Source organism: Oxyura jamaicensis, chromosome 5 (assembly GCF_011077185.1).
Source record: "Oxyura jamaicensis isolate SHBP4307 breed ruddy duck chromosome 5, BPBGC_Ojam_1.0, whole genome shotgun sequence".
Classification (NCBI taxonomy): domain Eukaryota; kingdom Metazoa; phylum Chordata; class Aves; order Anseriformes; family Anatidae; genus Oxyura; species Oxyura jamaicensis.
Window position 1 is genome coordinate 28,737,950 of NC_048897.1, and position 13,726 is coordinate 28,751,675.

General features: G+C 68.1%; 3 protein-coding genes across 8 annotated transcripts; 2 read left to right on the plus strand and 1 right to left on the minus strand.

The window, feature by feature from the left end:
• The first annotated feature begins 2,132 nt into the window (after positions 1-2,132).
• LOC118167350 (pepsin A-like) lies at positions 2,133-4,383 on the plus strand. The gene is made up of 9 exons (XM_035326662.1): positions 2,133-2,188; positions 2,471-2,627; positions 2,748-2,865; positions 3,020-3,138; positions 3,242-3,441; positions 3,565-3,681; positions 3,754-3,892; positions 4,033-4,125; positions 4,234-4,383. Exons 1-9 carry the CDS (start codon positions 2,133-2,135, stop codon positions 4,381-4,383), a joined length of 1,149 nt encoding a protein of 382 aa, XP_035182553.1.
• A 759-nt stretch (positions 4,384-5,142) lies between these two features.
• On the plus strand, positions 5,143-7,157 carry LOC118167786 (pepsin A-like). Its single transcript, XM_035327576.1, has 9 exons — positions 5,143-5,198; positions 5,285-5,429; positions 5,560-5,677; positions 5,764-5,882; positions 5,970-6,169; positions 6,415-6,531; positions 6,612-6,756; positions 6,833-6,931; positions 6,999-7,157. Exons 1-9 carry the CDS (start codon positions 5,143-5,145, stop codon positions 7,155-7,157), a joined length of 1,158 nt encoding a protein of 385 aa, XP_035183467.1.
• A 147-nt stretch (positions 7,158-7,304) lies between these two features.
• VWCE (von Willebrand factor C and EGF domains) lies at positions 7,305-13,715 on the minus strand. 6 transcript variants are annotated; one of them, XM_035326625.1, is made up of 20 exons: positions 13,169-13,714; positions 12,605-12,699; positions 12,421-12,510; positions 12,164-12,292; positions 11,969-12,085; positions 11,776-11,892; positions 11,421-11,549; positions 11,006-11,328; positions 10,836-10,929; positions 10,687-10,769; positions 10,207-10,294; positions 9,987-10,072; positions 9,747-9,864; positions 9,452-9,517; positions 8,964-9,060; positions 8,776-8,864; positions 8,453-8,617; positions 8,270-8,352; positions 8,077-8,167; positions 7,305-7,954 (listed from the first exon to the last, which is right to left on the minus strand). In XM_035326625.1, the coding sequence occupies exons 1-20, from the start codon at positions 13,276-13,278 to the stop codon at positions 7,323-7,325; spliced, it is 2,802 nt and encodes a 933-aa protein (XP_035182516.1). In that variant the 5' UTR covers positions 13,279-13,714; the 3' UTR covers positions 7,305-7,322. The 6 variants fall into 6 exon arrangements, 5 of the variants coding, with proteins under 5 accessions (XP_035182516.1, XP_035182517.1, XP_035182513.1 ...); XM_035326626.1 differs by having other exon boundaries at positions 8,453-8,543; positions 8,782-8,864; positions 9,432-9,517; positions 13,169-13,711; XM_035326622.1 differs by having other exon boundaries at positions 8,077-8,352; positions 13,169-13,715.
• Positions 13,716-13,726: the final 11 nt, after the last annotated feature.

Consider the following 13,726-nt stretch of genomic DNA (forward strand, 5'->3'; position numbering starts at 1 on the left):
CCTGCAGATCCATCGGCCCCCCGCACCGCTGTGTGTTGACAGAGGAATGAGCCTGCCATAATTTGACAAATGATTGCTTTCCATTGCAAAAATGAAATCCGGATCCTCGGTGGCTTTGCTTGTCTGGCTCTTTGAGCAACGGTTCTGGGCAGTAACGGGCCTGCAGTAAGAATAAAAGGTGTGAAAATTGCTTGGAGTCTTTATTGCATGACACAGTAAAGGGGCAGGCGGAATTTGGGATATAATTGCATGTGTCCAGAAGAGGCCCTCTCACCCAGAGGCCTGCACATCAGCACATACGCACAGGACATACGTTTTTAGGGTACAACAAAACCTGCTTGTGGGGCTGGCTTTCAGCTTCAGGTCTGTTCACCGCTGCTCTGGTTGCTAGACAAGAGACCACCACAAGGACGACCAGGTTACAGAACACTGTCTTCTCACTGCAACACCATCCTGAACGCGAGGCTTTCCCAGTGTAGTTTTTAAATGCAGTAAGAGCATTTGTCCGTTTTCTTCCCAGGGTCTCCCCAGCAACGTTGTGCCCGGTGCGACAAATTCTTTGCAAAAAGCCAGCTCAGCTGGTAAACGGCTCGCAAGGCTTCTAATTTCCATCTCCAGCCCAGCTGAGGGCAGAAGAGTGGGAGCAGCCACTCGGCTTGGGAACATTTCTGTTTTTCTCCATAAATCCTGGCAGGACGCGGGCAGGGGCAGGCGGCACAGGGCCAGCGGGCAGCGCGATGCCAGGGCTCCACGCAGGGCTGGAGGCTGCAGCTCCCGCTGGGTCCAGACTTTCCATTCCAGGGGTCAGCCAAGACCAGGCTGTTCTTCCTTCCTCTCCCACGTGCAGATAGCATCCATCCTCCGTTCTCACCTTGCTCAGAGCTGGCCTGAGGCTGGTGCTCGCTGGTGCGGGCTCCCTCTTTGTTTTCCTCCTGTGCCCCATGCGCAGGACAAGGTGACCGTGCCTGCAGCCACAGCTCATGCATGTGGCACTGCGGTGCCCGACCCGGAGCCGAGTGCCTCTGATGCAGCCAGCGCAGGCAACCTCTGCGTTGTCCTGGCCGGCAGCATCCCCAGAAGCTCTTGCCCCAGTGAGTCCCAGTTTCACCCCCCAGCTCATCCCAGTTTCATCCCCCAGCTGGTCCCAGTTTTGCAGCCAGCCCTCAGACAGATGGGTGGGGATGAACCAGGACCCCAGCAGCATGGTTCCTCTGGTCTGTGTGGGACTGGGGTTTCACATCACCCCCATGGCCCTGTGCAGGGATGAGGGGGTGACAGAGAAGGAACCCTGCGTGTCCCCAAACCAAAGCCAGGATCCTGGTTAGTGCTGCTTAGGGAAGGGCTCGGCACTGGGCCATCAGCAGCTGCTGTCACCTGGGCAAGGCAAGGAGCTGTGGCTGCTGGCAGGGCCTTGGGTCTCGGCTCCTGCTTGATGCCAGGAACAGGGCTGGGAGCCTTCAGGGAAGGGGACAGAAACACCTCCGTGCTAAGGGAAAAGCACCTGGCACCTGTGCTGGAGAAGCTGTCAAGGAAAACCCCTTATTTGCCTGCTGGACGTCGTGCATGTTTAAGCAAACACATTCCAGCGCTGCTCCTGAGCCCCTGGCACTGGCGCTCTGCGGAGCCCCTGGCGCAAGCCCCTGCACCCACCACAGGCTCAGGGCCACCGCGTTGTCCCCTGGCCATGGCCACCCCCTGTCCCTTCCCCACGCAGTGCAGGAGGGCTCGGTGCAGCACCCGCTGGGGCTGGGGCACTGGGGGCTCCTCGCCCTGCGCCTTGCAGCAGCCTGGGGACCGCAGCCAGCCCCGCGTCCCCACGCTGGCCCCACAACTCCCAGGGCCTCCCAGTGGCACCGCAGGGCACCAGGAAATGTTTCTTCCCCAGCCCAGCCTGCGCCAAGCATCCCCACGGCCAGGCCGTGCGGCTCCCTGGTGAAGATGGCGAGCCGGCAGCTTGACATTCCCCCGGTGTCCTCTGCGGACACTGCGATAACGCCCACCCTGCCGTTTGCCTTTCTTATCGGGGCTGCTGGCCAAACAAGCACGGCGCTGTATATAGGGAGCTCAGCCCGGGCGCCGGGCACATTCGACGCCTCTCCGCTGGCACCGGTGCCTCGCTGCGAAGAGCCACGATGAAGCTGCTCCTGCTCCTCGGCTTGGTGGCCCTGGCCCAATGCCACCTCTCCAAGTGAGCACGGGGGTGGGGGGGTGCTGGGCGTGCTGCTGGGGTCCCGAGGACTCCTTGGATATGTAGTGGGGGGAACTGGGCAGTAAAGGCATCGGGGAGGGGTCACGGCTGGGGTGGTGCACGGCAGGGTTGGGGGACAGCCCCCAGCCATCACCACGGCCAAGGCGCAGGGCAGGTGGCCCCGGTCCGTAGGAGGGGTTGCAGGAAGAGGCGCAGAGCGAGGGCACAGTGCAGCCCCCAGGCACGTCCCTGCCCTGAGCCCTGTCCCCTCCCGCACCCCAGGATCCCGCTGAGGAGGTTGAAGTCCCTGCGGCAGAGGCTGGAGGAGCACGGCTTGCTGGAGCACTTCCTGAAGCAGCACCCCTACAACCCGGCCTCCAAATACCTCCCCGTCTTCGCCGGCACCACCTCCTCTGAGCCTCTGCAGAACTACATGGATGTGAGCATGGCAGCAGCATGGCCCCCATGGGGCTGCGGGCCCCTAACCGTCCCCCTTGCCCCCCTGTCCTGTCCCCCCTCACCCTCCTGTCCCCCTGCCTAACCCACCCCATGTTGACAGAACGAGTACTACGGCACCATCTCCATCGGCACGCCGGCCCAGGAGTTCACCGTCATCTTTGACACCGGCTCCTCCAACCTGTGGGTGCCCTCGGTGTACTGCTCCAGCCCGGCCTGCAGTGAGTGTCACGGGGCGGGGGGACGCTGGGGACCCCCGGGTGGGCTGCTCCAGCCCGCCCTGCAGCAGGTGTCCCCATCCCTGGGGGTGCCGAGCGCTGGGGACGCAGCTCGGTGTTGGGACAGGCTGTGACCGTCCCTCTCCCGTACCCACAGAAAACCACAACCGCTTCAACCCCTCCGAGTCCTCCACCTTCGTGAGCACCAACGACAGCGTCTCCATTGCCTACGGCACCGGCAGCATGACCGGCATCCTGGGCTACGACACCGTCACCGTAAGGCAGCGGCCGGCCGCTTGCCTGTCCCGTGGGACCGGGGCCACGGGGGCACCGTGCGCCCCAACCCAGCCCGTCCCCTTCTCCCTGTCTCTCCGACCAGGTCTCGGACATCCAGGTCACCAACCAGATCTTTGGGCTGGCTGAGACTGAGCCCGGCACCATCTTCTACTACTCCCCCTTCGACGGCATCCTGGGCCTGGCCTTCCCCAGCATCGCCTCCTCCGGGGCCACCCCTGTCTTTGACAACATGATGAGCCAGGACCTGGTGGCCAGGGACCTCTTCTCCGTCTACCTGAGCAAGTAAGCCCTGCAGAGCCACCCACCCCTGGCAGAGGGTGTTCTCCCCTTGGGGGGGCTCCGGCACCCGCGTCCCCTCGGCAGCACGGGGTCCTGAGCCACGGGACTGATGGTTCCCCCCTTCAGGGATGACAAGAGCGGCAGCTTCGTCCTCTTCGGTGGCATTGACCCTGCCTACACCACTAAGGGCATCAGCTGGATCCCGCTCTCCGACGAAACCTACTGGCAGATCACCATGGAGAGGTACTCCCGGCAGTGACACTATGGGGACCCGGCCCCTGGCCCCTCCGGGAGCTCACCCTGTATCTCCCGCAGAGTCTTCGTCGGCGAGAAGGCCGTCGCCTGCTATTTCAGCTGCCAGGCCATCGTGGACACCGGCACCTCGCTGCTGGCTGTGCCCACCGCCGCCCTCAAACGTATCTATAATGCCCTGGGTGCTGACTCCAACGGCGAGGTGAGGCGGGAGGGGAGCATGGGGCTGCTGGGGACCCTCGGGGCTCGGTGTCCCCTCCGATGGCCAAAGCCAACCGGCTGCTGGTCCCCATGGGACACGCGGCTCCGTCGGGGTGGCCGCTGACCCCATCCCCACCACAGATCAGCTGCAACGCCGTCAGCAGCCTGCCCGACGTCGCCTTCAAAATCCATGGCAAGAAATTCACCGTGCCAGCCACAGCCTACGTGATAGAGGTGAGCACCCCACGGGGATGGGGACAGGGACAGACCCTGCAGGGGAATGTCTGGGGGGGGGGGGTCCGGGCAGCTGTTAACCATCTCTGTCCACATCCTCGGCTGCAGAGCGATGGGTTCTGCAGCCTCGGCTTCGAAGGCATGGACACCCCCACCGAGTCGGGCGAACTCTGGATCCTCGGGGACGTCTTCATCCGCGAGTACTACGTGATCTTCGACAGGGCCAACAACAAGGTGGGGCTGTCCCCGCTGGCCTGAGCGCACGCTCCCCCAAGCCAGGCCGGCCCCTGCACTCCCGCCCCCCCTTGCTGCTGTCACTGAGCACAATAAAGTCATGGAAAAGCATCCGCGTGCTGAGTTTCTCTGGAAAGGGCTGGATCGGGCCCCACATCCCTGCGGCGTGGGCAGGCTGTGCCAGCAGCTGTGGTGGCCCCATCGTGTCACTACCCATAACGTGGGGCTGAGGTCCTGCCGGGTGGGATCTCAGGGCGGGGAGGTGACCCCCTGCCACGGCGGATGCTGCCCACGAGTGCTCCTGGCTGATTATTTATCAAGGACAAGCCGCCGCCGCGCTGGCACGACTCGCCCGCGCTGTGTTTGTTCCTGGCACACAGCTCACCAGGAGGGCCAGCACAGGCCACTGAGCCCCCGAGAGCTCCTGGGCAGCTCTTCCCCAGCCCCTGGCAGGCCACACGTGGCCCCTGCGTGCGCAGAGGGCATCCAGCACGTTTGCTCTGGGGATGCAGGGGACGGTGGCAGATGCTGCCCGGTGCCACCTCTGGGTCCCACCGCCCCTGCCCGCTCCCCGCGGTGCCCCCGGCTGTGCAAACACCCCGCACCTCGCGCTGGGGGCCGGAGGCAACCGCAGCAGGCTGCCGATAAGTGCCGAGCCATGCCACCAACCGGGGAGCACGGGCTGGCTTATCGGGGTGCCTGGCACACCTCATCCGGGAACGCCTCCGTGCCCTCCGGCATAGGGACAGGTGCCCTGGTGCCACCGCACCACATCCCTGCGCCATGAGGTGGCTGTGGCTGCTGGGGATGGTGGTGGTTGCCCGCGCCCTGGAGAGCAGGTGAGGGGGACACCGGCGGTCGAGGCAGGGGGACCCCAGGACCCAAACCCTTCCGTCCCCGTGCTCAGCCGCAGCCTTTCACGCAGGGTCAGCCTGTACCAGAAGAAATCGCTGCGGCGAGCACTGCTGGATGGCGGGGTGCTGGGGAGGGTCCTGCTGCAGCAGCCCCCCTCCCCAGCTGCCAGGTATCACCCCACCGCTGCCACCGAGCCCCTGGCAAACTACATGGACGTGAGTGCGGGCAGAGCCGGGGGGCTTGGCAGGGAACCCCCGTGCAGGGACATGGGGACATGTGAGGGGACGTGGACAGTTCGGGCAGGGGGCTGGGGGCAGTCACACACACGGTGCCCTTTGTTGGCAGCTGGAGTACGTGGGCACCATCTCCATCGGCACGCCACCGCAGGAGTTCTCCGTCATCTTCGACACTGGCTCAGCCAACCTGTGGGTACCCTCGGTGTACTGCTCCAGCCCGGCCTGCGGTGAGTGTCACGGAGCCGGGGGACGCTGGGGACCCCTGGGTGGGCTGCTCCTCTGCCTGCCCTGCTCAGGTCTCCCGTTGCTGCAGCCAACCACCGGCGCTTCGACCCAGCGCGCTCCTCCACCTACCGCGGCACCACCACCAGCGTGGCCACCTGGTACGGCACCGGCTGCATGGTCGGCGTCCTGGGCTACGACACCGTCACGGTGAGCACCCGTGGGCGAGCCGGGGCATGGAGCTGGGCCGGGGGGTGAGGCAGGGGCAGCCCCGAGCCTCCCCACTCTCCCCCCCAGGTGGGGAACATCCAAGTCCAGAACCAGGTGTTTGGGCTGAGCCTGACAGAGCCTGGCTCCTTCCTCGCCCACGCACCCTTCGACGGCTTCCTGGGGCTGGCCTTCCCCAGCATCTCCTCCTCCGGCGCTACCCCGATTTTTGACAACATGATGAGCCAAGGCTTGGTGTCTCAGGACCTTTTCTCCATCTACCTGACCCCGTAAGTGCTGGCAGGATCCCGGCAAACCCCTCCTCGTGCTTTCGGGGCAAGCTGGTGGCCCCACGCAGTCGGTGATGGGGCCAGTGTCCGGGTGCGAATGTTACCGAGGGGGAAAGCCCCTCATCAAACCCGCTTTGGGAACAACGGCAGCAGCCCTCTGAGGCGCACGGCTCCTGCTGGGGGGCTGGGGGGCAGCAGCACCCCCAGCTCCACGGCGCTTCCCCCCCGACTCCCGCTCGCCCCAGCAACAAGCAGAACGGCAGCTTCGTGCTGTTCGGCGGCATCGACGACACCTACTTCACCGGGAACCTGAGCTGGATCCCGCTGACCGCCCAGTCCTACTGGCAAATCAAGGTGGACAGGTAGCACCGGGACGAGGCACGGGGAAGGGGAGCCTGGCACCAGGGTGGACACGTGGCCTCAGGGAGTGCTGTGTCCCCAGCATCACCATGCACGGCCGCCCCATCGCCTGCCCGTACGGCTGCCAGGCCATCGTGGACAGCGGCACCTCGCTGCTGGCCGGCCCCAGCCGCAGCGTGGGCAACATCCAGTATGAGATGGGAGCCAGGCGCAGCGCCAGCGGCGTGGTGAGCACGTGGGGATGGGGACGGGGCGCTGGTGGCTTCCCGCGAGGGCTGAGGCAGCGCTGTCCCCTCCCTGCAGTACTTGGTGAGCTGCAGCTTCATCCGGCTCCTGCCTGACATCGTCTTCATCATTGCCGGCACCCAGTTCCCGCTGCCCCCCCAGGCTTACATCCTCCAGGTGAGCACCAAGCGCCGGCACCCGGCACCTGCGGCCTTGCTGCCCCTCACCCTGTCCCCACCAGCAGGAGGACGGCTCCTGCATGAGCGGCTTCGAAGGCTACGCCCTGCCCACGGCCACCAGCGAGCTCTGGATCCTTGGGGACATCTTCCTGCGCCGCTACTACAGCGTCTTCGACAGGGCCAACGGCATGGTGGGGCTGGCACCTGCCATCTGGCCACAATAAAGTCCCCAGCTGGGCAGCACGGGCAGGTCCCTCCTGTCCCCAAAGCCACGCTGGGCTGGACGAGCACCTCCGGTACCGTGCCAAAGTGCCCCGAGCTGGGGAAAGCCCCAGTGCTGGGCTTGGTGGGCGCAAGCAGGAGCAGGGAGCATAAATACCAGGGTGGCTTTATTGGGGGAGGGAGTAGCTGGCACTGCCCCCCGGCCCCACAGCCTCCTGCGCCATGGGGCGGTGAGGAGCTGGGGGACCCTGTGCCCGAGAGAGCGGGGCGCAGGGACGTGTCGCCATCCCTGGGTGCTCGGCACGGCCACCTGCGTGCCTCAGCGCCCCGTCCCCAGCCACGCCTGGCCAGCCAGGCCTGCTGGTCCTGCAGCCTTCCTCCTCCTCCTCCTCCTCCTTCTCCTCCGCCAGGCAGGGTGGCTCTAGGGAGCCGCGTGCCCACCGGGGCTCTCCCTGCCGGCTGTTGGCACGGCCAAGGGGTCCGCGTCCCCGGGATGCCCCTGAGCATCCCGCCTTGACCCAGGGCTGCCCGTGGGAGCCGGGGGTCCCGTGGCCTCTCCAGGGGGGGCAGCAGGCGGCAGAGCAGCAGCAGAGAGCCCCCCGCGGTGCTGGGGGGGGGCTCGGGGTGGGGGAAGGGGGCTCCCCCCCAGGAGAGGGGCCGAAGGGGGCAGCGTGGAGCAGGAGCTGGGCCAGGCGGTGGCGGGGAGGCTGCGGGGTGCCGGTGGGCACGAGGTCCTCGTGGGACGGGGATGGGGACGGGGACGCGTCGCCGCCGCCGCTCTGCTGTGGGAGCTGGGTGTCTGCGGTGGGGGGAGAGATGCTCCTGGTTAACGTCACCGGCAGCCCAGCACCACCGGGGGGACAAAAGCCACACCACAACACAAACGTGGGGGGCAGCGCGGGGGTGCCGAGCCCCCGGTACCTTGGCAGGCGGGGCAGCAGGCAGCAGGCAGCGCAGGGGGCTCGGAGCAGGAGTGGGGACACGGCCTCTCCTCGCAGCTCACCTCCCCGAGCTGCGGCGGCAGGAGGAGGAGGAGGAGGAGGATGAAGAGGAAGGAGGCACGGGACAGCCGCCCGGTCCCCGGCGCAGCGCCACGGGTGCCCCACGGGCTCACCTGGCACGTGCAGCGGGTGCAGGGCTGTCCCTCGGGGCTGAAGGTCTGGCCGTTCACCACCTTCCTGCCCTCGTAGTTGCAGTCTGGGGGTGTCGGGGAGGGGGGGCAGCAGCGCTCAGCGTGGGGCTGGGGGGCACTGGCGGGGCGGGGGCCGTGGTCCCGTGCCCCCCCCCCGGCTCTCACCGTTACAGACGGGACAGCACTCGCCCTCGGGGTGGAAGGGGTAGGTGCAGAAGATGGTGCAGTCCACGGGCGAGCAGGCCACCGAGCCCAGCTGGCAGGGAGAGACGTGAGGGCTGGGCGTTAGCGGGGGCTTGGGGGTGGGGGGAGCCCCCAGAGGCTCAGCAGCTTTTTCCTACGATGGGTAAAAGCCTGAGGGACGGGAGCCAAGAGCATCCTGCAGCACCCGGACCCCGTGGTCGGGGGGCAAAAGTGCCGCACCGATGCTGTTGGCTCGGCCCCCACCCTGGGGAAAGGCACCCACCCCAAAACCTGGCCGCCGCGGCCCTCACCAGGCAGATGCAGCTGAGGCAGGGGTCCAGGAGGGACGGGAAGGTCTCGTTGTTGTAGAAGATCTGTCCCATGTAGGTACATCCTGCCGGGAGCAGAGCAGGGTTGCAGCCCTGGAGACCCCCAGGCTCGCTGGCTGGGGGGGTCAGCCTCACCCCGGCCCCCCCGCTGCCCCCCCTGTCACCTGCCGAGCAGTCGGGGCAGCACTGCCCGGGGATGTGGATGGGGTAGGGGCACGTCTCCACGCAGTCCGTCCTCTTGCAGCTCACGGAGCCATCGGCCTGCGGGGGGGAGAAGCACGTGACAGGGACCTTGGGCCCGTGCTGGCAGGCTTAAACCCCAAACTGACGGGTTTAAACCCAAAACTGAAGGGGCAAAAGCCCACGGAGCTGGGGAGCTGCCGGGGACCACGTCCACGAGCAGCCTGGTGTCCCGAGGGAAGGGCTGGGTGTCCCGGGAGCCCGGCTGGAGGAGAGGCAGAGGCAGCACGTTCGAGGCAGGAGGCAGCCGGAGAGGGACTTGGCTTCGGCGTCTAAACCTCTTTCCTTCCCAGACCTGGTCTCTCCATGCCACGCACGCCCAGGGATGGGACGGGGATGGGATGGGGATGGGGACGGGTAGGAGGAGTGAAGCAGAGCAGGTTCTCATTCACCTGGCAGATGCATAACTCACAGGGATCGCCCGGAGACCAGATCTGTCCAATGGGAAACTCGACCCCGTTGTCATCCACGAAGCAGCCTGAGGGGCACAGGGACACGGGTGGGCACAGGGCTGCGGGCACCCACCCCACCAGCCTCTCCATGCACGTGGGTGCCATGCACGTGTCCGCTCCCCACGTGCCACCCCCAAGCCCCATGACTATGCCCCCCAAACGCCCGTCCCATCCCCGTGCGTCCCCACGTGCAGCTCCCCCAGATCCCCCCTCCCAGCCCCAGGGACCCCCATCATGCCCCCCATGCTGGCTCACCCGAGGGGCGCGGGGGGTCCCGGCAGGTGAAGCAGCACTGCCCGGGGCGCAGGTGCCGCTGGTGCTGCGGGCAGTCCAGCGCCGGGCAGGGGGCGAAGGAGCACTCCACCTCACCACCCTGCGGAGACGGGGGCGCGTCACGCACCGGCTCCGTGCTGGGGACAGCCATCCTGCCTGCCTCCCTCTGCCCCACGGGACACCAGACAAAGGCCGGGACCCCCACGGGATCCCCAGACCCACCCGGCAGACGCAGGTGGTGCAGTCGTCCTCGTCCAAGCTGAAGCGGGCTCCGTGCACGTACGTGCGGCCGCGGAAGCTGCACTTTGCTGGGGAGGAGAGAGGTGGTGAGGGCAGGGCTTGGATGGGGAGCAGAGCACGGTCCTGCCTCGCCAGGACCCCACGGCCCATCGCCAGTAGTGCCACCCACAGCCCCTCGCCCCCCTCCGCCTGGGGGTCCCACCTGGCTGGCAGGAGCAGCAGTCGGGCGGCGAGGCGCTGGGGCAAGAGCCCGGGGGGCACTCAGGGGAGATGCAGGAGACGTTTCCAGCCTGCGGAGCAGAGTCATGGCACGGTCATGGGGAGGCAAGCGCCTGCCCCACGAACTGCAGTCCATCACCCCAGCAAGGCCGGGCAGCGATGGACACCACCACGGCGACAGTTTTGGGGAGCTGCTCCCCGAGGGAGAAAATGGCTTTGTCTTCCTGACGCTGACACCCACAGCTGCAGGGTGAGGCTTCCAAAGCACCCACCCCCCGTCTCGACCTGCAGGTCCCATTTTGGCACCCACCCCACGGCTCCGGAGCTGTCTCCCCGAGCACTGTGACACCTCCCCAGAACGGGCACCCGGTGCCGACGAAGCCCTGCCCGAGGCATCCCAACAGTGAGATGGGACCCGGGGCCCAGGCCCAGCCCACCGCACCGCAGGACGGCGGGGACTCACCAGGCACACGCACACGGTGCAGTTGCCATCGGATGGGGAGAAGACGTCGCCCTCGGCACGGGCCACCCCCTCGTGCAAGCAGCCTGCAAACCAGGGGAGGGTCGGGGGGCGCCGTGCCGGGGCGCAGGGCTGGGGCTGCCAGGGCTCACCTGTGCAGCTGGGGCAGCAGCCCCCGGCCGGGGCGGGCAGCGGGTGGGAGCAAGGCACGGGGCAGCTGACGGCCTCGCAGAGCACTCGTCCTCCCTGTCGGGGCAGGCACAGCTCAGCGCCACGGCCAGCTGGCACGGCGAGAAGCGGCACGGGGAGAGAGGGCGCTTACCTGGCAGGCACAGCTCCGGCACCCCGGCTCCATCCAGCGAGTGCCCGGCTCCCGGAGGGCCCCCCGGTACCAGCAGCGAGGGGCTGGCGATGCGGTACCGGGGGCTCCCTCCCCGCGTGGGGACAGCTCGGTGGCTGGGGACACGGTGGTGGGCGAGGAGGGAGGAGGTTGGGTGCCCGGAGGCGCGGCAGGGAGGTGGGAAGAGGGAGAGCCCCTGGGGACCAGGAGGGGTCCCCCAGGGCCGGGAGGGAGCAGGACGAGCGTGGGGGGGTGCTGCAGGGACTGCAGGATGGGTGAGGGGGCCAGGATGGACTTGGGGAAGCCTAGAAGGGAAGGAGCAGGTGTCACTCAGGGAGCAGGCAGGGAGCACGTGGAGTCCTGCTCACCCGCCCTGGCAAGAGGAGCAGCCAGTTACCTTCGCAGGAGACCCTGTCGCCGCTGAGCCGGTACCCGGGGCGGCAGGAGCACAGGTAGCTGCCTGGGGTGTTGTGGCAGGCGTGCTGACAGGCGCGTCTGTCTCCCGGCCGCCGGCACTCGTTGACATCTGAGGAACACGGGGACTCGTCGGTGCCCAGGCAGGAGGCAGGAGCCGGCTCACGGGGAAGAGACACCCCCCCAGCACGACGCACGGGGATGCCCGCTGCGCCATCTCCTTGGGCACGGCCCAAGCAAGGACAAGGACGTGGCAGCAGCACCGTGCCGACGGCCACCTTGTCCCTGCAGGCTAGGGCTCGTCGCGACACGGAGGGGGGCTGGCACGCAGTGCTCACCCACGCAGGAGTGCCGGTTCCCGTGGAGGTGGTAGCCGGGCCAGCAGGAGCAGCGGTAGCTGCCCACGCTGTTCTTGCAGCGGTGCTGGCACGGCGTGGCCAGGCACTCGTCCGTATCTGCCGGGCACAGGCTGAGGCTCGGCGGGCCCAGCTCGGCCCCGCTGGCCCCCGCCTGACCCCCGGCCCCGCGCACCCTGGCAGCTGTGGCGGTCGGCGGAGAGCTGCATGCCGGGGCCGCACTCGCAGACGAAGCCGCCCTCGGTGTTGACGCAGAGACCCTCGCAGGCGGCGCTCAGGCACTCGTCAATGTCTGGGGGCGAGAGGGGACGTCTAGGAGCTGGGGGATGCCGCGGGCCCCCCGCCGCGCCTCGACCCCACCTCATCTCACCGGTGCAGCGGATGCCGTTGGCCGTCTCCACCATGGAGAAGCCGAGGGGACAGACGCGGGCCACCTCCTGGCACCCACCGTGGTTACAGGAGAGGTCGCAGCCGTACTCCCCGCATGTCCCTGGTGGCTCTGAAAGGCAAGCAGGGGCTCCGCGGGGCACCGGGGCCACCCCCGGAGCCCTCCCACGCTCCCCCCCACTCACTCCTGCCCCCCCTCCAGGGCTTGTGCCCTGCCCTGGGAGAGGATAGGGACCCTACCTGGGCAGGTGATGCCCTGCTCTCCATCCGGGCACGAGCAGAGGTTGGGGGCGATGCAGAAGCCGCTGCCGCAGCCGAAGGGGCAGAGCGCTGCAGGGCACGGGGACGAGCAGCAGTCAGGGGCGCGGGGACCCCCCCACCCCATCCCGGGCAGCGTGGCGGGGCCTGGGGCGCCTGTACTCACGCAGGGTGCACTGCCCGCTGCCCGGAGCCAGCATCCAGCCGGGGCAACATCCGCTGCCGAAGCCCGAGAAGCAGACGTGGGGCCCCACACGGCGCCTGAGCGAGGGACAGAGGCTGAGGACGCCCTGCCCCGTCCCGGACCGAGCCCGTGAGGACAGGGAGGGGGACACACGTGGGACCGGGCACCCACGTGCCCACAGATACCCCGTCCTGCGTGGCACAGATCAGTGTGAAGGCAGGCTCGGGGTGCACCAGGGCGAGATGGGGACGGCAGGAGAGGACTCGCACCCCAGCCGGTCCAAGCACCCCAGCGCATGGTGACAGGGGAGAAAAGTCCCCGACAAGGACAGGGACACAGGGCGCGAGACCCAGGCGAGGGTGACGCTCTCCTTGCCCTCGTGCAGACGGAACCACGAGCGGGTGCCAGCCCCTCTGGCCGGGACAGGAGCGCGGCCGGAGCCCCGAAGGCAGCCGAGGGCTCGGGGCGGCACAGAGCAGCTCGGCGTGCCGCCGCTCCCAGGTGCAGCTGCGAGAGGGAGAAGGGAAGAGGGGGGGACCCGGCTACCTCTCCACGGCAAAGCTGGCTGGTTTCTTCCTCCCGGGGTACACCCTGCCCTGGCCGCCCGGGAGGAACAGGGACACACAGGCAGCCTGGACGAGCAGCTCGAGCAACATGACAGGCGGCTCCGGCACGCTCGCAGCGCTGCCTTCCTGCCTGCCTGCCTTCCTGCCTGCCTTCCTCGGCGGCACGGGCGCCTACCGCATGCTGGCCCTTGGCCCTGCTCCTCCTCCCGCCCGCCGGGCCGGGAACAATGCGGGGGGTGGAGGGAGGCGAGAGCGGGGAGCGCCGGGGGGGACCCGGCTCTCCTCCCACCCCGCGCGGGGGGACGCGCGTGGGGATGCTCACCCAGCGCCCCGCGGGCTCGCCGAGCCCCGGCCTCGCCACCGGCCCGGTGACACCGTCGTGTCCCCCGGGACGGGGTCCCTGGCGCGGCCGCCCCACCGGCGGTGGGGAGCCGGGGGGGAAAGCGAGCGAGCGGCGAGCGTCCCCCCTTCTCTCCTTTCCCACATCTGGCAAAGCTCCGGCCTGGCCTCTCCCCACCCCTCCTCCTCCTCCTGGCGG